The sequence below is a fragment of the Pygocentrus nattereri genome, chromosome 4, assembly GCF_015220715.1.
Source record: "Pygocentrus nattereri isolate fPygNat1 chromosome 4, fPygNat1.pri, whole genome shotgun sequence".
NCBI lineage: Eukaryota > Metazoa > Chordata > Actinopteri > Characiformes > Serrasalmidae > Pygocentrus > Pygocentrus nattereri.
This window is the reverse complement of record NC_051214.1, coordinates 40021234-40046231: the sequence shown is the minus strand read 5'-3', so window position 1 is coordinate 40046231 and position 24998 is coordinate 40021234. Positions and strand designations below refer to the sequence as shown.

Genomic DNA, 24998 nt, shown 5'->3' with positions numbered 1-24998 from the left:
TTCGTTACTGTAGTAGTTACTGAATAAAAATAGTACTAACTGAATAATAAGGCTTGAATTTGAATGGTGGTTAAACCTTAAAAGGCCACAGTTACTGTTGCTTTGTTCTACTAGTTAACTGTAGTTATTAACTTACATTTACATTCTATTTATATTCAATATCAATACATTCAACATTAATATTTTTCTGTTTGTTTCGACAAAAGACAAAAAATGTCGACAAAAGACCAATGGGGCAAAATATATTTTTTCTCACTCCAAAAGACTGTCCAACTGTTCCTTTTCATCAAATTAAAATCGTAAAAATCATCTCCATTGTACTAATAAACACAGATCTGGTACAAACCGAAAGTTTAGAATCCATACTTCTTCACAATTTTTTGACCGTTTTTTTTCCCCAATAAATTATTTATATACAACAAAAACATCTGCGGCTTCCAAGGGTTAAATCTGGCCTACCACATACAAACACCCTCTCAAAACCTCTTTCACTGTGATATCAGATATGTAGCAAACAAACAGCTTCACCCTGCTGCTCTAAACTATTGAACATACTCTTGAATTACCAGAGAGAGATTCTTCTAATCTGGCTGAAATGAAGACACACAGAGGTTTCCTATATTGATCTCCCTCAGACAAAGCAGCGCAAAGCGATCGTATCACAGCATGAGGTGAAGCCACTTCTCTGGGTTTGTCCTCACATGCTGAGGATGGTGATACTGTCTCTGAGATAACTGTACCTACATGATACACATCACAGCCTAAACAAGGCTAATGCCAACTTAGACAAATGGTGTCCAATGATAGTTTTTTTTTTTACTGGAGACGCCAAACATGTCTTAACTGATTAACTGCAGTTTTTGCTCAGATCATAATACTGAAAATACAGATATGCATGCGCACACACACACACACACACACACACACACACACACACACACACACACACACACACACACACACACTCTCATCCATTATCCAACTCCCACTAATATGCATAATACAGGGCATATGCATATTATCATCATTATGATGCACGGTAATGAACCAGCACCTCAGTTCCTATTTCTACACATCAGTGGATGCCTAGTTACAGACAACAGTCACTGCCCTAATGAAATCATAAACCTGACTTTCTAGTTTGGAGATTCAGACGTAGTTCAGATTTAATTTTTCCACTTTCTGTTTCCCTCATTACACTTTCTTTACATGCCTACATCCATCTACACAGTGGCCTTTATTTGTATTATGGCTTATTAAACTCTATTCTCATTGTCCTTTTAGTTTTCCGTCATCTAAGTAGTACTAAGTATGAATGTAGAAGGTACAGCTCAAACATGTGTGCAGCTGTTGACTGATTTACAAGTTCTCTCATGAGAGCAGTAAGAGGAATCTGAACTGGTCTTATTATATGATTTATGTTCAAATAATGAAAACAGGAGAAAATGAAATGTAGCATCTGTGAATTGTGTGGATCTGTCATCTTGTTTAGCAGTTATGTCTGTGTTTTGTTACATTTGTCAGTTTGAATGAGAAGATGAATGAGAAGCTATAAGCTCTTTTTGGAATACAGCTTACTGAGTAAATCCCTTTAACTCAATATTAGATTTAGGATGGAAAAATGGTATAAAACTGGTTTTGTGTGTATATGCATGTAGATATTTAGCTCTTTGTAGGGATCAAATATCCCCATTTTGACAATAAAACACAAACCATGCCTGTTTCGCATGAGGAAAAATATTTGTATGTTTATTTTAATTTGTTTAATTACTATTTTTGGTTAGTAAGGCAAATAAAAGTAATAATGTTTTTTTTTATTTTATGCAGCTGATTACAGTGCTTAGTGCCAAAATGTAAGTAATACAATAGGGAAATAAACATAATACACTGTAAGACCACAGGAGAAAATGACCCTCATATCCTAGCCCAGGGGTCGCAACCCAAATTTTAAGAGCCATTTTTCACAACAAAAATCAGTCCTCCTTGGGAGCCACAACATTTTGTGGCCAGTTTACCTTCTTGGCTGTTAATATGTGTCAGTGTGTGGGGGCAGTCATAGGCTGGAGGTTAGGGAACCAGCCTCCTGACCGGAAGGTCACCGGTTCGACCCCCAGAGCCGACAGCACATGACTGAAGTGTCCTTGAGCAAGATACCTAACCCCCAACTGCTCTCTGGGCGCTGTGGATTGGGCTGCCCACCGCTCCGGGCAAGTGTGCTCACTGCCCCCTAGTGTGTGTGTGCTCGCTAGAGTGTATGTGGTGTTCCACTTCATGGATGGGTTAAATGCGGAGGTGAAATTTCCCCGTTGTGGGACTAATAAGGGTCTCTTAATCTTAATGTCCAAATATACAGTAGACTTAGAAAATATAGTGAAACGAGATGAAAACGCAAAGTAACTTTGATCTATCAGCTGTAGCCACTTTTCTCACATCTCCAGCAGGAAACCTTTTCTCAAAAGTGGTTTCTTGTAAAATGTGTCTCAACTTTTGATTTTTGAAGGCTGAAATCAGCTCCTCATTCGCCAGCTTCTTCTTCGAATTTTCCTGTTCCACCTTAAATGGTGTCTGAGGCACCAGAATATTACTGCTGTACCATTTAAACTGAAATGGGACAATTAGAAAGAGAAGCTGACTTCAGCTTCGCAACTGTTTAGTGTTTGACAGCTACTCAGCGCAGATTTAATGTATCAGGAAACCAGCTGGAGTGGTTATAAATGCAAATTAGTCCATTCATCTCCAAATGATCAATGATTGCCTTAAATCTCTCTCTGCATTTTTGTTAGCTACTAGCTGGGTGAGATTGTTATGCATTGCTATGCTGACAAGCAGTCTGCGCACTCCAGTGTTTAACTCCAGTATTTAAGACCTTTTATTGTTAAAACTGTTAGAATGATCAGCAGAGCTTTACTTTACTGGAAAGGAGGATTATTTTATTTTAACCTGAAAGATTTTAACCTAATTCTGATTGGAGCTGAAGCAGGGCGGGGAAAGAGCCACACGTTGCTGACCCCTGTCTTAGCCGAAGGAAATAAAGTTTTAATTGGGATTTAAAAAAACCTTTCTAATGCTATTCCAGAGTTCAAGAGCAAAGCTACATAAAAAGACCTTCCATCAACTGTACTGTAAGAGATCCTATGAGTTTGCTATAGGCCTGCCTCAGCTGGACTAAAATGCTTCAACAGATCTCAGAGCTCAGTCATTAACATCTTTAAATGTCATAAGCAAGACCTGGAGTCAAGGTTAAGGTAATGATGAGTTGAAGGCATTGCATTATTTAGCAGCAATATTACACAAGTCAATGGTAACAGTCCTCTCCAGACTCTGATGTTTACACCATCTCCTGCTTCAGTAGCTGCTCCATGGGGTTCTGTACACGAGACTGAAGTAAACAACAAGCACAATCAACCAATTAGAGCACAAAGGGTTAAAACACTACCACAACTTTAGCCAAGAATACATCAATCCTGCTGAAATCCCCTCTAAATCTCACAGTAGCCATCTCCCGCTTTTCCAAGAACAAAAGCGGAGCTGAGTGTTTGTTTTGCTTTGGATTTGAATGGGAACAGTTCCTGACCAGGATGGGAGGCTTTAAAATCTACAGCACTGCCAGAGGACGTCCTGTGGAGTAGCCTGTGCTGCGCTAACAACCTACTACACCATCCTACATCCAACCAGACCCAATGACCACAACTTCCACACTGCATCATAACAGTAATCATCCAGGGATGACCGGGAGTGCCACAACCACAAACATGAAGATGCATCGGTATTGTTCTTTATGTACATTTTAAAAAGAAAACAGTGCACAGACTGAGGTCTCCATACCATATAATAAAGGCTATAGACAGTTATGTTTTAGAATTCCACAGCAAGTTAATGACACTAATTCACATATTCTAAAAACCGCACCATGTTATTGGTCAACATTTTCATGTCATCCACCAGCCCAAATGATAAGTTTGATAAGTCTATTTGAACATAGTTTGGACACGTCCACATAATCTGTCTTTATGTGCCTTCAACCCTCCGATACCCAGTTAAACAAGCTTTTATGATAAGCTTTTCCACAGTTTCCATGGGAACTATTGCGGTGCATCTAGTAATAAAGGCAGCATGGAATTTCATTAATTTAGTAATAATCAACTGTGTGGTACATAGAGTGCTCCAGTTTTAAAGGTGTATATGTATGTGACACAACTTCTCTAAAAAAGAAAATCAATGTCTCTGCATTTTGTCCCCAATTCTAATTACAACCTGTCCACAAATGTTTCTCATTATGGATTTTTAACCACTTTTTTATGTATAAATACATATTTGTCCAAGTAAATATTTTAAAGGTAATTCTTAAAACATATATAGATATACATGTTTTAATAGTTAGCTTTGAAATACTTAGTTGGATAAAAGTATATGATCACTTAAATTGGATAATTTGTGTTTGATTATTCAACAAGGTATCACTGAATAACTAAAATATTACACTGATAACAGTGATTACAAAATATTATCTGATATCGCTGTAGTTGGCACAAAACCTCGTATCTCCATTTTTGTCGATTTTCAGTTTGCATGTTGGCCTTTATATTGTGTATCAATTTCATAAAAGATAGACCAAAAAATGGCCAAAAATGATTTGGAAAAAAGTCTGGTTCCACTGACTTACATTGAAAGTAAAGTATGTTTTTTCCTTCTCTAAAATGACCATTTTGGAGATATAAGGTTTTGTTCTGACAGCAGCGATATATTAAAAATCTATAAGTGTCTTTGTACAATTACAGTCCTAATTAGGTATTATAAGGTTAGTAAGTCAGAAATATGGAACAAATACCTCATGAAAGGTGTCGATAATGGACAGAAGAGTCAGAGGGCAGGCCAGTGAAATCAGAGCCATGATGTCAGCTGAAACCAAGCAGCGCTTCAAATCAATACAACTAGCATACAAAGCACCTGGGGCCAGCTGAACTGGATGGTCCATCAAACCAACACAATCAACACACATCCCTTTGCATGTGCTGAACACCACTATCACCCTGAAGTGTCTGTTAGAAAGTGTAAAATTGAATTACACTGCCACATAACCAGCAGAGTGCATCCTAATCAATTAGTGTGCATTTCACAAGGAAGTGTAAAAGCTGACGGAATGTTGAGAGGAGGCTATGTGAGCGCATTTGACTTCTGGATCATGATGGGGTCCATTTACACATTCTAACAAGGACAGAGTTGCTGTGGTAGCAAAGCCTTATATTGTCAAAATATTCCTTTACAATGAGACGGAAACATTCTTAAGGCCACTCTATAATTTTTTTGTTAAAATGGAAAAGTCGCATTACTGAGTCAGGTGAAAAAAGCAGGCTAAAATATCGTGTGCATGCATTGCTGTGAGCCTCCCTGTAAGCCTGAAAAATCAGAGGTATCGGGTGAGACTTCACAGGAGTTTTTTTATTCACAGCACATGTCTTTACATATTAACATCACATGCACAGGCTCAAAAAGGTGGCACTGGCTCAATGTTTAGGACTCAAATGCAAAATTAACAGATAAAGATATGATGAGAATAGTTGATAATTTACTCACATCTGTGGAAGACATGTTATTCACCAAGTTCTGACTGAGTTTTGTTTGAATACTCTTTCAGTGTGCTTGCAATCATCAGAATCCCTAAAACTTACATAGTGCAGCTTTAACTACAATGCACATTAATGCAAAGTTATTTAGGGCTATTCCTATTGGTTCATTTGTTATGAAATGTTATGATATTAAATCCAACATCCATCCATTTTCTAAGCCGCTTCTCCATCAGGGTCGTGGGTAAATCGAACATATTCAATATATTTTTTTATCTATATGGATCCAAATAAGTTCAGAAATAGTATAAACTGTTAATGATTCTTTACTCTGAAATGGCAGTGATGCGAGCTGCTAATGAAAGCACTTAGCCTGCACTTTCCATGAAGAGAGAGTATTCAGCCAGGAACTATTCAGCACACTACAAAACAGAGTACCTGAGGGAGTGATACACAAAGCATGTCTGCGCAAAGAGAGAGAGGCTGAGAGAGAGAGAGAGACCACATTCAGTGTTTCAGTATTTATTTAAAGCTGAAAATTCACTGTGTTTTTGTGTTCTGGGGAAAACTCTGGGGATCCTCGTATTTCATTCTTAATAGGTGCTTAGTTGATGAGTTTAGCTGCACTTCCAAAAAATATTAGAAAAACACTAAATTTCAAACTTTTTGGATTTCACATTGCAGATTCAACAATGCTTTCGTATTAATAAAGATTCCAGGCGAGGCGGAATTTGCTAACAAATAACACAGATTCCTTAAAAATCCTTTTTCCAGATGGAGTCCTGGAGGTCTGTTCAGCCTCTTTGCCCTCCTTCACGTTCTACCGCCTTTTTTGTACTTATTTTGTATTTTATGTAACTCTGGTACTTATTAAGTTTTTATGTGCCTTGACTCTGTTAAAAAAAATGAAAAAACAAAAAGCACGATGGAGAACAAGCGAAAGAAGAGTGAGATGGAGGGGAAAGTGCACCCCCCTTCTATTTTTGACCCCATACAAACAGGTCCATTCTTCTCACAGAGAAGAGGGAGAGAGAAAGCTGGCATGAGATGCAGTATTACAGAGTCCAGTAAATGGGGCCCTGATGGAGGGATGGCGAAAGACAGCCTGTGAACATCATCTCTTTTCCATGGAAAACAAAGAGTTTACAAAGAACAATGAACTACAATTTACGCAAGTGCTAACAGTAAAAGTAGAACTTACCAAACCAAAATGCAGAAACTCTTGATTTAAATGGATAATTTCTTTCTCTATAATATTCAAATACTACTGACTCTGAGTAGGAAACATTCTCCCATAATAAAGTGCTGAAATGCAGAAAGCAAAGTAGAATAGTTTTAGAGATTATTTTTAGATAAACTGACCAAATAACAGCTAAAGGCAGTAGATCTACATTCCTTAAACTTCTTTACATTAAATGCTTCTTCCTATGGAATGCTGGAATGCTCTTGGTTATAGATGTGTAACTGAAAAGCATAAACTAATTGTCATAGATTGTAGCTAATATGGCCCTACAAGTACATGGCAAACTGCACACATCTGATCACTCAATGTAGAAATTGTCCTTGTCCTTGGGCAGGACTCCTAGTGCTATATTTGCCTACTTTTAACATGATGACATTGTAAGCCACTCTGGATAAGACAGGCTGCCAAATGACAGTTTGTAAATGTAAATTAAAACTAGTTCATCCTCTAATTCTGTCCCACAATACACCCTGAGATATAAGGCACAAATGTGTGATCTTGTGTAACCAGGATGTACTGCAAAATAACGCTGAATATGTTATTACAATTCTTCTTAGCAATATTATGCAATTAAAATGCAATTACTTTCTGTAAATTAAGGCCCAAGCCTGCTTTGAAAGTCAACAAAACATGGGATTTGACCAGACACAGCCAAACTTTTGTATTTGATTGTTAATGAGTCTGCAAAATGAGCCTAATCATAACGTATTTATTACTGTCAATAATTCAATACCATTACTTTTTAACATGTGAATGCACACTCTGTGTTTTTCCACTTTGCTGTAGCTTTTGTTAGTTTGCTGCTCATTGATTTATCCATAGATCTCCCCAGACACAATGATAGGGCAATTACAGATTCTATCATAGAAACATACAGTGCGCGAGCAACTACACATGGTTTGAAGCGTCAAACCAGGAAAATATGCTGTTGCTGGCAATAATTTATGTGTTATTAAAGCTTTAGATTTGTTTTTTGTTATTAATGTGTTAACAGGCATAGTAGACAAAAATTCATTCTGTAAAGAACTAGTGTTCGATTTGAGACAGACCCTCTGGGACGAACTGCACTACACTATGGGATGCATCCTGACATTTTTTGCAGTGGTCTGTGGGACATTTCCTAAAACAGGAAGTTACTTCATTGCCTTTCCCTGTTTTCTTCTTCTTATCAGTTTTAAATAGCAGCTGAGCCATGACAAAATACTTAAACAGATTAATCTGGAAAAATAAATGATGCATTTATATCTTCACCAGTGTGAGTTACTGTATGTGAGGTTTTGTTTTTTTATTTAATCAGCTTTGATGATTTCTGTGGTAACATGCACCAACTCCGTATCTTTTCTCTTTTTCACCTAACTGTCTCTTCTCTTCTTAAGCAGGTCTACTTGCTAAGAGCCCATGTGCTTTAGGTAACTGAATTACTCAGAATGCTTCTTAAGTGTATAAAAAAGTAAGTATTATTCAAGTGCCCTCAGACTCTAAACCCATCCACTTTCTATGTGAGCTTCAAGGCATGTATGTACAATAACCACATTCCTGTTATAAGCTAAGAAAACCGGATTTCTTTCTCTTTCAAGGACGGTGTTCATATTCACACATATGGCTGCACACACTGCAATATTATTATATCAGGTGTGCAATAAATCATGCAAATTCCTCATTTAAACGGATAAAATAATTTAACCCCGCTTCTTTCCAGCTTTTTTATGGTTTCTATAAATTTCGTGGAACCTATCATCATATGCATTCCTTCTAGACCACCAAATCTCAACATTGTCTCGTTTAACCCACCATGATGGCCTTGACAAGTGCTATTCATCCGCATGTTTGTGGTAAATCCAACACAGTCACACTATCAACACTGTTCTCTCCAAAGCTGTGGTAACAGTTACTACTGTTGGCAGATCATATCAGCCAAACATATAATTAACCCTCTTAAAGGATATCACACAGATCTGCACCTTTCCCTGACCTTCCAAAACACTACCAAAAAAGCCCACCCCGAGAAAGCAGCCTGAGGCTGTTGTGCCAGTGCGCTGGTGGTGGTGAAGCTGGTGATGAGGTGGACATCTGATGCACTCACGCCAAAACCTCATTAAGCCACTGATCCCCTGATGTCGGCCCACATTTCTATCACATCCCATCATTGCATAATATCTGGCTCTGGCTCCTGTCTTCACAAGGCTACTGATTCCGGATCAGGTCTTTTCCTGCTGAGAGCCAAACACATGCCATTATCAGTAAAACCTCTCAGAGCAAAACACTGATTCTCTTGTTCATTTTCTCCTGCCTTGCTTTTTCCATTTGATTCACTTCACATGGTGTATACTTGCCATAATAGAGATTTAGGTACAGTGAACAGGGATTTAGATTCATGTTCATTAACAGCGTTTACTCAGTGCCAGCAGCTCCACTCAGCTTCTAGTCTAATATGGTAAATACATTCTATGTTCATACACGTCTTGAAAGCCTTATAGGGAAATAGTCACAAGAAGACAGATATCGTTGTCGGAGGGTTCACATATTTCTCCACCCACTGAAAAACTTAAAGATAATCCCTTTGGGACAGAAGCGATTCCAGGCCTCCTTCTCCATCTTATTTAGACAGATCCTTGAGGATAGACAGCATCTGACTTCCACCATTATAACCCGTGTTCAAAGTACAGAGGGGAGCATCTGACCACCTGAATTAAGACTTCAACCACTCCCAAAAGTAAAGGTGAAATGTGGGGTTGGTTCCTAAAAATTACATGTAATAAATAAATGTAATATTAAAGACTTAAATATGTTTGGCCAACCTGCCAAGTATATTATATACTTTCAAACACCTCACACAGTGGGCCAAGCCATCTCTTAACTGTTTATACTTGCTTCAAGCTTGACCACCTGATTACATGAGCATTTGTTGTAAAAAGAAACAAAAGTTTTGCAGGTTTTTTGCATAGCCATGCAATTTAAATGCAATATGCATTCCTTTGCACTCAGTTAGCATATGTAGATGTTACAATTGATGTTAATAGTGAAAGATAGCATTAGCAAGAAAAGGTGGAATCTGAAAGCATCTTGAACTAATGGAAATGCTCTATTATTAGCTTACTAAAACCCATAGCATGTAGCTGTGTGGCTAGCTGGAGGTCTTAAAGGCTATGGGAAACTAAAGCTGCTGGTCTCCTGACAGTAACCACAGTAAACAGAGGAATTTCACGCTAGTAAACTCAAACTGGTAAACTACATTCATTATAAATTTGAAACACTCTTTTTTTAATGGGGCGGCACGGTGGAGCAGTGGGTAGTGTTGTCGCCTCACAACAAGGAGGGCCTGAGTTCGATTCCCCTGGGTTTGATTGCTTTCTGTGTGGCATTTGCATGTTCTCCCTATGTCTGCATGGGTTTCCCCCCACAGTCCAAAGACATGCAGTCACGCCAATTGAACTTGGTAAACTGCCCCTAGGTTTGAGTGAATGTGTCTGTCTGTCTGCAATGTGATGAACTGGCGACCTGTGCAAGGTGTATCCTGCCTTCCTCCCAATGACACCTGGGATAGGCTCCAGCACCCCCCATGAACCAGAAGGAGAAGCGGCTTAGAATGTGTGTGTGTGAGAGAGAGAAAGGCAGCCACTCTTTTAAACAGATAAACATTAATGATTTGTTACCTCAGCTAACATTACAGCACCCCATATCACTCAGCTCGATAACACAGTTTCTAAAGCGGTAGTAAACTAATGCCATGCATGATAAATCATGTTGAAATTTTTACCTCATTACAAATAGATTGTATAATGACCTGTGCTATGTGGTACATCCAGTGCATGGTGGCCTTTAGTGTAAGTAAATAAGGCTAACAAACACTAGATTTACAGGCAGCCGCGAGGGCTGATTGTGGTACAATTCACACTGTTACTCACAGTATAAATGCTTACAGTCATTATGAATCCACTCTGCTTTCTGAGAAAGTTTGGGCATTCAATATTCTCTCCTTATCACCCAGTACACTTCTCTAAGACACACAATTTAGCACAATCTATCATTATAGCAGTATTTCACTATAGACTAGGCGTAGCAATAAGATGCTGTGTTGTAATTATTGTGATAAATTATGGCAGAAAATACTTGTCTGAGTCTATCATGGGGGTCATCAGTACTTCTAGAACACTGGACAACTGCATGTGTGACCAAGAAGACAGATTTAGGCAAATTATATGAACTGTAAACAACAACAAAAAGTGTATAAACTGCATAAACAGTATGGTAACACAGCTGATTAGATATCAGGCCATTATGTCATTATCATTTACTTTTTACCAGTTTTTCAAATATTGCATATTGTTGCTGCCCAAAAAAGATGCATCTCCAAAATGGTGACCTTAAAGAAGAAGGCAAAAACTTTCTTTATATAATGAGATTTAAGACCAAGTCATTTTAGCATTTCTATTGGGCCATTCATCATGAAATTTCAACACAATGTAAAGGACAGCTGCTGTGTTCAGATGGTGTCAAAAAACAAAAACATTGAGATTCAGTTTTTGTTTTGGGAGAATGAAGATACATCTTGTTTCTTCCAACTATCTAAACATTGTGACATCAAGCAAATATCATGAAAGTGCCTTCAAGTATCCTGATGCTACATTTTCACCACATAGCCCATCTTTACTGTTGACATGTTTATTTTTCTCACTCTCTTTCCTCTAGACACAGCTCAACTCACATAGAGGGCCCTATCTACCTGCTTCATCACATGTTTTTTTTCTCTTTTCTCTCCTCCTCACTACGTGACATACCCTTGTTCCAACTTCAACAACAAACTGCACCCGCCTACTCTCTCTCTCCATCATTTTATCTCTCTCCCTCTCCCTTTCTCTCGTTTTGGGCCGTTGCACTCACGGCGCCCCTCTGCCTCAGAAGTTGTCCTTCAGCCCATCCTCAATGGGCCCTCTGTATTCCCCCTCTCCTCTCCTCTCCTTCCTCTTGCTCTCTCTCTCTCTCTCTTGCTTCTCTTCTCCAGTCCATCCTTTATGACCCTCTTATCTGATTGCTAAGTCTTCCACACCAGCCGTCTCTCATTACACCTCTATACAAGGCTTTATACAGTTCTTTCTTATGCCATATGTCTACATAAGCTTATAGAGGCTAATCATCTGTGAGTTTAGGTGCACATGTGTTGTCAGCTGTGTGTCAACTATTTACAATACAGGTGTTTAGATGTGTATTTGTGCCGAAACATGTTTTGCTTTATTCTTCAACGAGGTCATGCGGCAAAAACAGCCCATTTTAAATGAACTGTTTCTGTGATGTCACAAAAACCAAGTAATTTACATATATCCACCAATTTAGCCAACAGCATTTTAGTTCCATCCACTCATACTGAAGTTCTAGCGAGTGTTAGGCTCAAAACAGAACAGCCAATTAGAGCAGAGTTCATTTATTCTTAGTTTTAAAGGCACAGTAACAAAACAACAACTAATTTAATTCGGAAGGATGAAGAGAGGCTGGAAAATATAAAACCCCACAAATGTTACAAGTGGATCTCACGGGAAACAAGCTACAAAAAAATTTATGATATGGGCCCTATTGCCTCTAAAAGCTCCCTCACACAAAATCATTACATGGAACAGTTATGAATGCTCTGGCTGATGCCTGAAACATTGTTTAGTGATAGCTCTGAGATAAGAAACATCATTTATGAATACACAGCAAAACAGTATTTCAAGATAAACTACATATAAATATCAAGAACACATGTAGGTTCACAGATCATTTTGCTTAGTAAGTAAAATGACTATATTTGTGTGGCTATACCCCACGACCCTGGTTCCTATCACCACCACTGTAAAGAAATAGGTGTTAGTACGTTTCTCTACAATGAATCATTTCACATCAAATGCCACTGAATGACTCTGTTTACATCTCAACAGCAGAAGTATGAAGAAATGTTGGTGCAATTTCTCTTTCACATATGTTTATATATGTTTTATACATATATGTTAGTATAATTAGATTTAGTTTGAAGTAATTTCTGTCCATTTCTATTCCTCTGTCCATCATGAAATGTTCACACAATGCAAAGAGCAGCCCTGCATTTTCAGAAGGTGTAAAAATATGAATAAAAAAAGAAAATATGTTCAGATTTGTGTGTATTTCCATTTATGCTTTTGAGTATGTGTGTGTAAGTGTTTGTGGCTTGGCTGGAGACAATAAAAGTCTTAAGAGCACTCTGGCTAATGGAATATCTCTTAGCATAGAATGGACCTAATGTGTGTGTGGGTGTGAGAGAGAGAGAGAGGGAGAGAGAGAGGTTAAGTAACAGCAGAAAGAACAACAGCTTCAGCCCTGTTGTTTTTGTAAGGATTGAGTATCTCATAGGCTAAGCCACTTTTCCTTTTTCTCTCTATCTGATCTGTTATGAGTGGAGTTTTAGAGGGAGGAAAACTTGCTGTGAGAGAGAGAGAACGTCTCTATCCATCCAACTTTTGACCCAGTTTTAGAGAGAGAGAAACATTGCTAAAATTCCTGCGTCGCCAGAGAGGATGTTTATCGACCACATCTCCAGTGGAGCGCCACACACAAACATGCACTCATATCACTCGCTCGCTCTCTCTGACTCTTTCTCACACACACACACACACACACACACACACACACACACACACACACACACACACACACACACACACACACACACACACAGTGCTGAAAGGCCTGCCTGTATAGTACCTTGTCAGACCACACCTGTTCAAGGGCAGCTGGGATAATATCACACCTCTAACTCCTGATGTGCTATACAGCTTCGTACCAGAGTAAACTGCACTGAACCGTTAGACAGAATCAGATCTGATTAGGTTAGATCAGATTCAGTGGAAACCACTCTGCTAAGGGAGAATTCTAGCATTTTTAAGTTATGTCTACATTCAGAGTGGTTTAAATAAACTCTTCAGATGTCTGGTTCCTATCGCTACCACTATCACTAAAGGATCAGCAACAGGTTTCTACCAGCATTTCCCAGAGCATTAATGCACTAAAAATAAACTTCTTCTCATTATAACATAAAAAAGGCACTTATTGGTATTTTGGTATTTTATTGGCTGCATTTTGTCCAATAACAAAAATTGTTCACCATTCTGTTTCGATAGGTTTCTCTAGTACAGATTCATTTATTGTTATCAGTGAAAATGCAACCAATAAAAAACCAAAATACCAATAAGTGGCTTATTCTTGCTATAATGAGAAGACTTGTTAGTACATTAATGCTCTGGGAGATGCTGGTAGAAACCTGTTGCTTACTTTTAATACAGCAAGACAGGCTGAACTGGTTAACTTAACCCCAAAATATCATCATGGTTAAAACAAAAAGCTTATTACAGCTTTTTGTTTATATTACATTAGTTTGAGACTACAGTATTACATTTATTAACTATGAAGCACAAATTCTGCTACAAATATTGCACTTTTATACTGTTAAAAGCTCTAATAAACTGAAAATAGAATCATTTACATGTTAACATAAGACCTTTCCAGCCACTTTTTTCCCACTGTATTGAAGTATGTTAGAATCAAAACACCACTGTATAGTACGGAATTTTGAGAACCGTTACAATCCTCAGGAGAAAGTGCCCTAGAGGCTGCTAAACAATTTGTAGCACTGGGAAATTGCGAAAGACAGAAATAAACTGTCCAGCTTCATTCTGCTACATTTCATTTATACAATATGTCAACAAGGAGAATGTACAACAATCTCAGTATTCAGGGTGAACCCCTTCCACCACAATACATTCTTTGAGTCTCGCTTCAGAAATGTTCATATCTGACATTCCAGCGGCAAAAACCACAGTGTTGCCAAAAACAGCTCCTATGGCGGCGCCCCCTCACCCCTCCGAAAGATCTCTCAGAGAGTAAACATGAAAGAAATGAGAAGGCAAAAAAAAATTCAACGTAAAGAAGCGTCTCTAGAGACAGATAAAGCAGCATACAGTAACGGGCCAAATGCTTTAAAACTGTTCTGAGCGATTTCACAGAAAAACAGAAAGACACATTTGACCACATGGGCTGTTATCCAAGGACAGCCATTACTTTAAGCAATCAATAAACACTATAACCTGAAATGGATGGAGATCAAAGATGTAAAAGAAGCCACTTGATCACCTCATAAAGACCTCAAATGGGTTTCAGCACAGGTGAAGCATCTGTTACTTAACTTAAAATAGACACTTTCACATTATACAGGTACATTATACAGGTTCACATTATACAGGTAACATGTAAACATCAAAACCTTCTTGGCTTGACAGGAGAACCAAATACCATCTAAACAGAGATCCTGTGCTCTGCCTGATTGCCGCTACCTGAGCTATCCAACACCTTTCGCCATGCAGGAGAAATGTTTTGCATTTATTTTCAACACACACTCTGCTGAATACAGTCTATGGCTCTCATGTGACTCCCTCTTGCTGCCAGAACAAAATTACTCAGAAGCTGCCGCTCCTCAAACACATACATGTGGTTTGGTTTGCTGTTTACTGTAAAATATCGTTGCTGTCAAATCTAAATTTTCTGGGATGAATGGACCAATAGAAATGATCCAAAATGACTTACTGCACTTTATTAAGTTACTTTAATATGCTTTAAAGTTAAGAGTGTTTATTCCTTTTCCTGTTAACATTTCAGAGATAGAAGATTTTCTTATGACAACCATGATATGATGCAGTCCAACAATATCAAGATACAGCATCACTATGTCAGCGATGCTCCAGTGTGACAAAAACCATCAGTGTCAAGCCTATATTAGGATCTATGCTGTTTTTGTCAATGGGAAAAACGAATGCTTTTGAAAATCGCTGCCATTGCATCTTGTATTACACAAAAATGTTCCAAGCCAGAAATATTTCGTCATGTGAACATTTTCCTCCCGGATTCTACTGGATACAATAATGCTACAGACATGTTACCAGCATGTTAAAACTTCTCCGCACTGAATTGAAGTTGCATAAAAGTCTACTCTTAAACACTAAGATATAACAACACTAGCCTCTCAATTTGGCTTCTAACGCAACTTAATCACCACATTTGATAATGGCAAAGTTTCCAGTCTCACGGTGTTAGTTTGGTACACAGCACTAAAAACTTGCTTATCTAGTAACATTTGGGGGGAAAATATACGTATAGCAAATTGCCTACATCTTTTGTTTACTACAGGGCACGCTAGCAGTCATTTTTTGAAAACATCATTCATTTTTCACATGAATAGAACCAACCAACCAACAAATTCTCTATAATAAAAGTAGCAATTCAATGTGAAAATGAATACAGTTTAAAATAACAACTTGGCCTATTATGTTATTGCTGGGTCTTGTGTTTTGAGTGCTGTAACTTATAGGAATAGTTGGGTGAAATAACAAGTTTATATCATTTTGCACTTACCCCAGATGTTGCCAAAACATTTGTGGAATCCACATTTTGCTTCTTTAGTTTGGTGCTGGAACTGTGAGGCTAAAGTTGCTAACACTACAACTCAATAGTCACCCAAATGTCCCCAACTGTTTCTGGGAAATGCATAACCAAACGTTCCCTAAACACACTCAAACCACATCCAGGTTTCACTTAAGGTTGCATATGTGGTTCACACATGTGGTTCACTTTCTGTAAATGTTAAATTAACAACAATTCTCTGTGTGGCAAAATGCTGTGGGCATCCTTTATAAACAGCAGGGTCTGAATTCACAAGCCACCTCAGGAGTGCTGATCTAGAATCAGTTTATGACAGTGACAATCATAAAAACGTAGGAATCTATTCTAGTTCAATCCTGTAATTTATGTCTGCTTTAGCTGGTGTTATTTGAAATGGCTGCATATATCAGTGAAGTTTGATTCTTTTTTTAATGAACAAAACTTCAAAAGCTACAAGAGCAAAGCCATACTGTGTCCTAAAACACTGTGCAACACTAATGTAGACCTGTATGCAGTGTGAATGTGCTGAGAGAAGCTATGGTAATGTATTTTCACAAAAATTATTTGGGTGACTATTGGGTTCTAGTGTTTGTTAGCAACATAGACTCACATCCCCAGTTCCAAACTAAAGAAGCAAAACATCTTTACTACAAACATGTCTTGGCTGATTGACTACATCTGTGGTAAGTAGGAAATTATGTAAATATGATCGTTTGCCAAACCGTTGCTTTAAATGTTTATATGAAACAGCGTTGCTGGAAAGCTTTGTCTCTTGGTGCAGATCAGCTCACCAACAGTGAACTAATAAACAGGTCATTTTGTCCTTCTCCTTCAGATTTTGCTTAACAAACTGAATACCAAAGCCTGGGTTAACACTGTGCAGAACAGTGCTACAGTTTACTTCAATTAAAGACCAGTGCCATTTCTATTACACTGTACAGCATCTGAGCAACATGTACTGTGTACAATCAGAACACACAAGCCCAGGTGTCTACAGTCCAGCCGTGACCTCTCAATGCAGACTCCGCTCTCTGGGTCACCTTCACAAATTTATTATCGCAGTCAGGCAGCACTAGCCTGCAGGCTAAAAGCCATTAGCACAGCTCTAGCTCAAAAATCGTCATGCTCTGAACCAATGCATTTCAGATCTGCTCATGCACCGCAGTGACCAATTCAGTGTTTTTCTGCCCAAACACCCCATTTGAACCTCATGAAGGGCTTATTAGTGAGCTAAAAGCTCAATCAGGTGTGTGAGAACAGAAACACTAAGCAGGGTTTAAGTCCAGGAGCATGACTGGGACACACTGCTGTAAGCTAGTGGCAGAACATCCAGAACATGCAGCAGATTAATGTAATAATCATGTACCTGAATAGTTTCCACATGAAGAAAATACACCATGTGGCCAAAAGTTTGCGGACACCTGCTTATCCAACATTTTTATCTGAAATTCAGGGTGTTAATTGGGAGTTTGACGCCCCTTCGCTACAGTAACAGCCTCTATTCGTCTGGGAAGGCTTTACCGCAGGTGTTGAAACATTGCTGTGAGGATTTGATTGCATTTAGCTACAAGAGCATTCGTGAGGCCAGGATCACAAACTCTACTCCAGCTCATCCCAAAGGAATTAGATGGAGCTCCATCACTCCAGAAAACACAGTTCCAGTGCTCCACAGTCCAATGTGAGGGGCTTTATTCCCTTCTAGCTGCTCCAGAGCATCCCATGTTATTCAGAATGGGTTACGATGGAGGTTGGGGTGCAGAAGCTGAATTCACTAATAATAGATAATATTATAGACCTACAGTGTACTTTACTCATGTGGAAATAATGTACACAACCGACTCCAGTAAATACAGTAAATATAGTGGATCACTTTCTGCGTGATATAAAGGTATTTAGATTAAATGGACATGCAGCAGAGCTGGAACTTTTCACTACCTAGCGTGGTGCACCTTACGTGCGCATCTGTGTGTGCGCGTGCGTCTGACGCTGAAGCTTCCAGCATGCGTGCGACACTGGGGAGCTCAGGTGGAGCACGCGCGGCTGCCTCTGACGCTAAAGCGCGTGCTGTCCTGCGTGTGCAGCTGATGTGGACAGTGCAGTGGAGGGCTCAGGGCTGACCGTACCTTCTCCTCTGCGTCCTCCACCTCCTCCCCGGGGCTCTGCGCGGATGTGCTCGCTCCCATCGCGAAATCAGGGCGAAACGATCAGAACGGGGAGATAAACAGTCGGAGAGGAAAAGACAGGAGCAGAGAGTCCAGCACGCGTCCCAACAGCGCCAAGCTCAGCAGGGTCGTCTGCCTTCTGGAGGGATGAAATGGCTGTGAGCACTTTTAGGAGAACACCCCCCCCCCTCCTCCTCCTCCTCCTCCTCCTCCTCCTGCAGACCCGCCCTGCTGCACTGAGAGCAACCTGCACAGAGAGAGAGAGAGAGAGGGAGAGAGAGAGAGAGGGAGAGAGAGAGAGAGAGAGAGAGAGAGAGAGAGATGTCACTTCAATAGCAGTTACAGTTAATAACCAGTACAGGGTGACGGAAAGTCAACAAGACTAATTATTCAGTAACTACAGGGACCTCAATGCAAACGGACTGAGCTACAATCTTAAAAAGATGGTTCTTTAAAGGTAGTTTAGTAAAGAAATGGTTCTATGTAGAACCATGAACTCTCAAAAAAAAAACTGTGTGCTGTGTATGGTTCTGTATATCACCAATAAAGGTTCTTCTGTCAAGCTTGTAACAATAGTAAACCATTTTTGATGCCACGTAGAACCCTTTTCAAAAAGTTTCTATATAGAACCACCTACAGCACATACTCCCTAAGTCTGACGAACCCTTTCACAATGCATAGAACCCTTTAATCCTACAATAGCTTCTTTAAGAGTTCAAGGTGCTATATAGAACTATTTTCTTTACGAAAGAACTCTTGAACAACCAGCTTTTTTTATCAATAAAGTTGTCAGTTGTTTATTTATTTGTTTCTTTATGTTCTGCTATAAAGACATATAGTTTCCAGTAATTCCCTTGAAGTATGCCATTTAATTAATACCGAATCTATTTTTGTTTTTATTTATCTGCATTGATCTGTTTGCCTACGCTCTAAAAAGTGATGTGTTAAATACAAACTCACTCACCTGTGTTACCTGTTACCTGTTTAACACATTCTGTGTCATATTGTTTTCTATGTGAACATGTTCTGATTTAGGGGGGCGTGTATGAGTTGGCGCCGTGACCCTGTTGAAAAAAAAATGACAGAAACAATCCTGTTTCCACTCTCTTTGGATTAACGTGACATCACTTAAGATTTCCACAGTCAATATTTCCATTGCATCCATTTGAGGTATAGTGCACTTTTCCACCATCAGTATTGCCAGATTCACGGTTTGCCCACCAAACAGGACTAGTTTTAAAATGTTTTTTTAGCATATATATATATATATATATATATATATATATATATATATATATATATATATAGCATATATATATATATATATATATATATATATATATATATATATATATATATATATATATATATATAGCATATATATGTATATATATATATATATATATATATATATATATATATATATATATATATATATATATAGCTGAATGTGTAGTACATGTATTGTAATTATTATTATTTCTGCATTTTTTGCCTATTGGACATTACACACAAACAATAGTAGATATTTTTTCTTTATTTACTTAAAGGGGGTGATTCAGACTCAACACTGGTTGTATTCTTTATCAGTCTTACTGTGAGAGAGCAGAAGAGCAGAAGAGCAGCTCGATACTCTGAAGAAGAACTGAGGAAATACCACATTAAGACAGGCAGCAGCCAAAAGCCCAGCAGAGTGGCTCTGTGGGCAAGAGTGGCAGTGATCACTCAGCCTTTGGCCTCTCTCACTGTCATTTACACTAATTACAGAACCGTCTGTTTATCATCCAACTTCACACAAGCCAGACTTCTGCAGCTAAACTAGAATGACAGAGAATAAACAAGAATAACAGAGCTCAGCTTAGAGTTACAGACCATCAGACAGGCAGACAGGCAGACAAACAGATAGACAGATGGCATTTTAGCTGGAATTGTGTGCAGGAGGACTAATGCCTTTGTGATGGCAAAGTCATTATTCATTTATTATTCATGGTTTAGTTTCATTCTCTAGACTCAAAGTAGTTGCATCACTACGCGTCTACATATGAATTCTGTATTTAGTTTATTTAATAAGCTGTGCATACTGCATAAATTAAAAACATACTGAACTGACTGAAAGATGTGATTTGATGTTTATTTTTGTGTAGCTCAAAATAGCTTTCCACATTCAGAAGTCACAGCTCTAAAATTAGCTCAATGTGGCACAGAGATAGACAGTGCTGTTCTGAAAACATGAATCATCTACTAAATCTGACTTCAGTAATCTGTAAGCTATTCCATAAATGTAGTGGTGACTAAGGAGCTACAGAGAAAACATATTATTTACATAAGCAGTTAAAACTTCTAAAATACCAATCATTCATACAACTAGCTAGTGAGGCACAAAGGACTTTTCACCTGATCTGAACTTTCTCTTAATTTAATACTGACCTTCCCCTTCAACAGCAGAGCTCATTGGTGTAGCATTATTGTGGATAGATAGACAGACAGATAGATAGACAGACAGGCAGGCAGGTAGACAGACAGACAGATAAATAGATGGATCTGATAGATAGATAGACAGACAGATAGATAGACTGATTGATTGACAGACATATTCCAAAACACCAAAATGACATTTAAACTAATAACCATCATAGAAGTCCTTCTTAAATAAAGAAGTACTTTTTAAAGAAAGACTTGCTATGGAGTGGTTTATGTTCCACTTCAAAGTGAAGTTCTGCTAATGCAATCAACAAACAACAGACGGCACACCGTGAAGCTGCCAGTGTTATTGTTCTTCCTGAGTTTCATCAGCATATGTTTTGCTCAACAAGAGGGAAAACATGCAGGATCATGTGTACATGAATATCCAACAAGCCTCCAGGGCCAAAAACAACCCGCACTTTAGACAATCCGACCACGTCTCTTTGTTTCTGCTACTGGCACATGGCCAACTCCTAAACAAATCAAATGGTTGGTAGGGACAGTATGGGTAGCCACTGGCCAAAATCAGAGCCTCGGGACTGTTTTGAATGTGCTGACAAGGACATGTTCAAAACAGCAGCAACCCATACGTACAAATGTGAATGAATATGCATAATCTTAGTGATCAACATCATGAAATGTGTGGATGACAAAACTGCAAGAAAGATATGAACACTACCAAGTCATGAAGCAGAGTGAGGTACCCAGCTAAAAGCCCATGACTGATTTCATGGATTTCTTGGACTCAGAAATGGACAAAGACATTGAAAATGGAGAAACTGTTTTTTAAACACTCCAGTAACTTCAGTACTTCGGTGAGGAATTCCTTACATATGAGGCACATTGCTTTGCTTTTGAATTCAGTGAAAAGATATTCTTCACTCTGGTGCTCTTTAAATCTCCTCTTGTCTGTGAACCAATGCCTGTTAAGTTCAATTAGCCTGCAGTCACTGACAACAGTGAATTTCAAAGGTTATAAAGTTCTTTTAATAAGAAAAGCTTTTTTGTAAGGAAGAAAGTTTAAGATGGGAAGCTGTGTAAAACTATATATTCTCTAATTGTCTGAGGGAGATGGCGGTTGGGAAACTTTCTGCCAGGTCAAATCAAATGCCCAGAATTAGGGCAAACAACCTGAATGCTGGCATCTAGTCTGCAAACACAACTACTAACTGTAGATAGAGAGCCATTTCAATACCAGTTAAGGGCCAAGACACCCCAGGGTGTTCAGGCAATCACTGACCAAAAGAGCAAAAACATCACCATAACAACCACTGCTGCCTTCCTGCCAGAAGAACTCAACACCTTTTATGCCCTTTTTGAAAGCAACAATGAGGACAAAACCTGAGGAGTTCCAGATACTACTGATAGCCAGGAGCTGTCACAGTCCACAGATGATTACGAGTAAACACTCACAAAGCTGCTGGACCTGATAGCAAACCAGCCCACATGCTCAGAGTAGTGCTGGGCGATACATTGTCTTTACTGTTATACTGGTATAGTGTCACACTATTCTGATTTTTAGATACAGAAATCTTTCAGCCAGGGTGACCATATTCTGCTTTCCAAAAAAGAGGACGGGAGGGCAGCGGGAGGCTGACTGTAGAAAGCAAATGTCTTTTTGGCATGAAAGTAAAGCCAAGTCTCAGACATTGTAGGCAATTTGGAAATCTGGACGGGACACATTTTTGGGTCCCAAAGAGAGGACATGTTCTGGAAAAAGAGAACATATGGTCAGCTTATTTTAGTAGTCTTGCCATGTATGGCAAATGCAATGTACTGGGTGCTTCATCTTAATAAATTAGAATATCACATATTTCAGTAATTCAACCCAAAAATTGAGACTCATATATATATAGATTCATTACACACAGAGTGATCTATTTCAAGCGTTTATTTCTTTTAACGTTGATGATTATGGCCTACAGCCAATGAAACCCAAAAGTCAGTATCTCAGAAAATTTGAATATTATATAAGTTATTATATAAATATTATATAAATTATTTTTTTACTACTGAAAAGTATGTACAGTATATGCACATATGCAATATTTGATTAGGGCAACTTTTGCATGAATTACTGCATCAATGTGGCGTGGCATAGATGCGATCAGCCTGTGGCACTGTTAAGGTGTTATGGAAGCCCAGGTTGTTTTGATAGCGGCCTTCAGCTCATCTGCATTGTTGGGTCTGGTGTCTCTCATCTTCCTCTTGACAATACCCATAGATTCTCTATGGGGTTTAGGTCAGGTGAGTTTGCTGGCCAATCAAGCACAGTGATACTGTGGTTATTAAACCTGGTTTTGGTACCATGTGGGCAGGTGCCAAGTCCTGCTGGAGAATGAAATCTGCATCTCCATGAAGCTGGTCAGCAGAGGGAAGCATGAAGTGCTCTAAAATGTCCTGGTAGATGGCTGCGCTGACTTTGGACTTGATATAACACAGTGGACCAACACCAGCAGATGACATTGCTCCCCATACTATCACTGATAGTGGAAACTTCACACTAGACCTCAAGCAGCTTGGATTGTGTGCCTCTCTACTCTTCCTCCAGACTCTGGGACCTTGATTTCCAAATGAAATGCAAAATTTACTTTCATCTGAAAACAGGACTTTGGACCACTGAGCAACAGTCCAGTCCTTTTTCTCCTTGGCCCAGGTAAGATGTTTCTGATGTCTCTGGATCATGAGTGGCTTGACACAAGGAATGGGATAGTTGCAGCACATGTCCTGGATATGTTTGTGTGTGGTGGCTCTTGAAGCACTGACTCCAGCAGCATTCCACTCCTTGTGAATCTCCCCCAAATTCTTCAATCGCCTTTTCTTGACAATCCTTTCAAGGCTGCGGTTATCCCTGTTGCTTGTGCACTTTTTGCTACCATACTTTTTCTTTAGCAATGACCTTTTGTGGCTTATCCTCCCTGTGGAGGGTTACAATGACTGCCTTCTGGACAACTGTCAAGTCGGCAGTCTTTCCCATGATTGTGTAGCCTACCGAATCAGACTGAGGGACCACTTAAAGGCTTAGGACACCTTGCAGGTGTTTTGTGTTGATTAGATGATTAGAGTGTGACACTAGGAGTCTACAATATTGAACTTTTTCACAATATTCTAATTTTCTGAGATACTGACTTTCGGGTTTTCGTTGGCTGCAGGCCATAATCATTAACATTAAAAGAAATAAACGCTTGAAATAGATCACTCTGTGTGTAATGAATCTATAATACACAAGTTTCACTTTTTGATTTGAATTACTGAAATAAATGAACTTTTCGAGGATATTCTAATTTATTCAGATGCACCTGTAGGACTGGCCTGAACAGCAATTTACAGGCTTTGCATATTTGTTATTTCTGAATGAGTTACCTAACCATCCATTTTTCTAAGCCGCTTCTCCCTCAGGGTCATGGGGGGCGGTGTGGGGACGAGGGTGTAGTGTGGGGTGAGTGTGTGCGTGACTGACTGAGTTACTAAACCCTTGTTCTTAAAATCACTCCTAAAAACAACCCATTCACCAATACCTTCTTAAGTTTCTTCCCAAATTTGTTCTTGAGAAAAATCAGAAGAAAAATCTACGTCAGATTCATGACATGTTCTTAAACTGCAGAATTGTTCACACCTTTGTGCTCTTGAATGTGTGCAGATTATGTTCTGACTGTAGAAAAAAATCCCAAACAACAAAAAACTGGTGTATACAAGAATCTTCATGAAAACTGCATAAGTGGGTTTCATCTATAGTTGGGAGTCCAAGCGAGTACAAATGGTCTCACTTTCTTCGAGTGGGTAGGCTGGTCCCCCCACCAAGACTCAGTGTGTTGCTAGCAAGCGCAGGGGTCTGTCAACTGACCTAACAGAACTGGTGGTTAACATTCTCCTCCAAGCGTGATCAGCTCTCCAATGATGTTGCGTTGGCAGGAGTTCGAATAGGTGCAGTGGCTGGCTTCACCTGATTCAGAGGAAGCTTGTGTTTGCTGGTGGTATCCTGTGACTGGGGGAGGCCTATCTAACAGGACCAAAATGGGGAGGAAATTGGAAAAAGTGCCCAAAAAAATCTTAAGACAACGCTAAATTAATGAGAGTAGACACGAACATCAGTAATCAGAAACAGTTCATCAGCGGGAAGAATCAGAA

At 39.0% G+C, this 24998-nt stretch overlaps 1 protein-coding gene across 1 annotated transcript in view; it reads right to left on the bottom strand.

Annotated features, from left to right (window-relative positions):
• akap12b (A kinase (PRKA) anchor protein 12b) overlaps positions 1-18577 on the bottom strand; it is a 70900-nt gene extending 52323 nt beyond the window's left edge. The window contains exon 1 of the mRNA XM_017692563.2: positions 18369-18577. Coding sequence (XP_017548052.1) covers positions 18369-18428 — 60 coding nt within the window. The 5' untranslated portion in view covers positions 18429-18577. The remainder of the gene's footprint in view (positions 1-18368) is intronic.
• Between the last annotated feature and the right edge of the window lie 6421 nt (positions 18578-24998).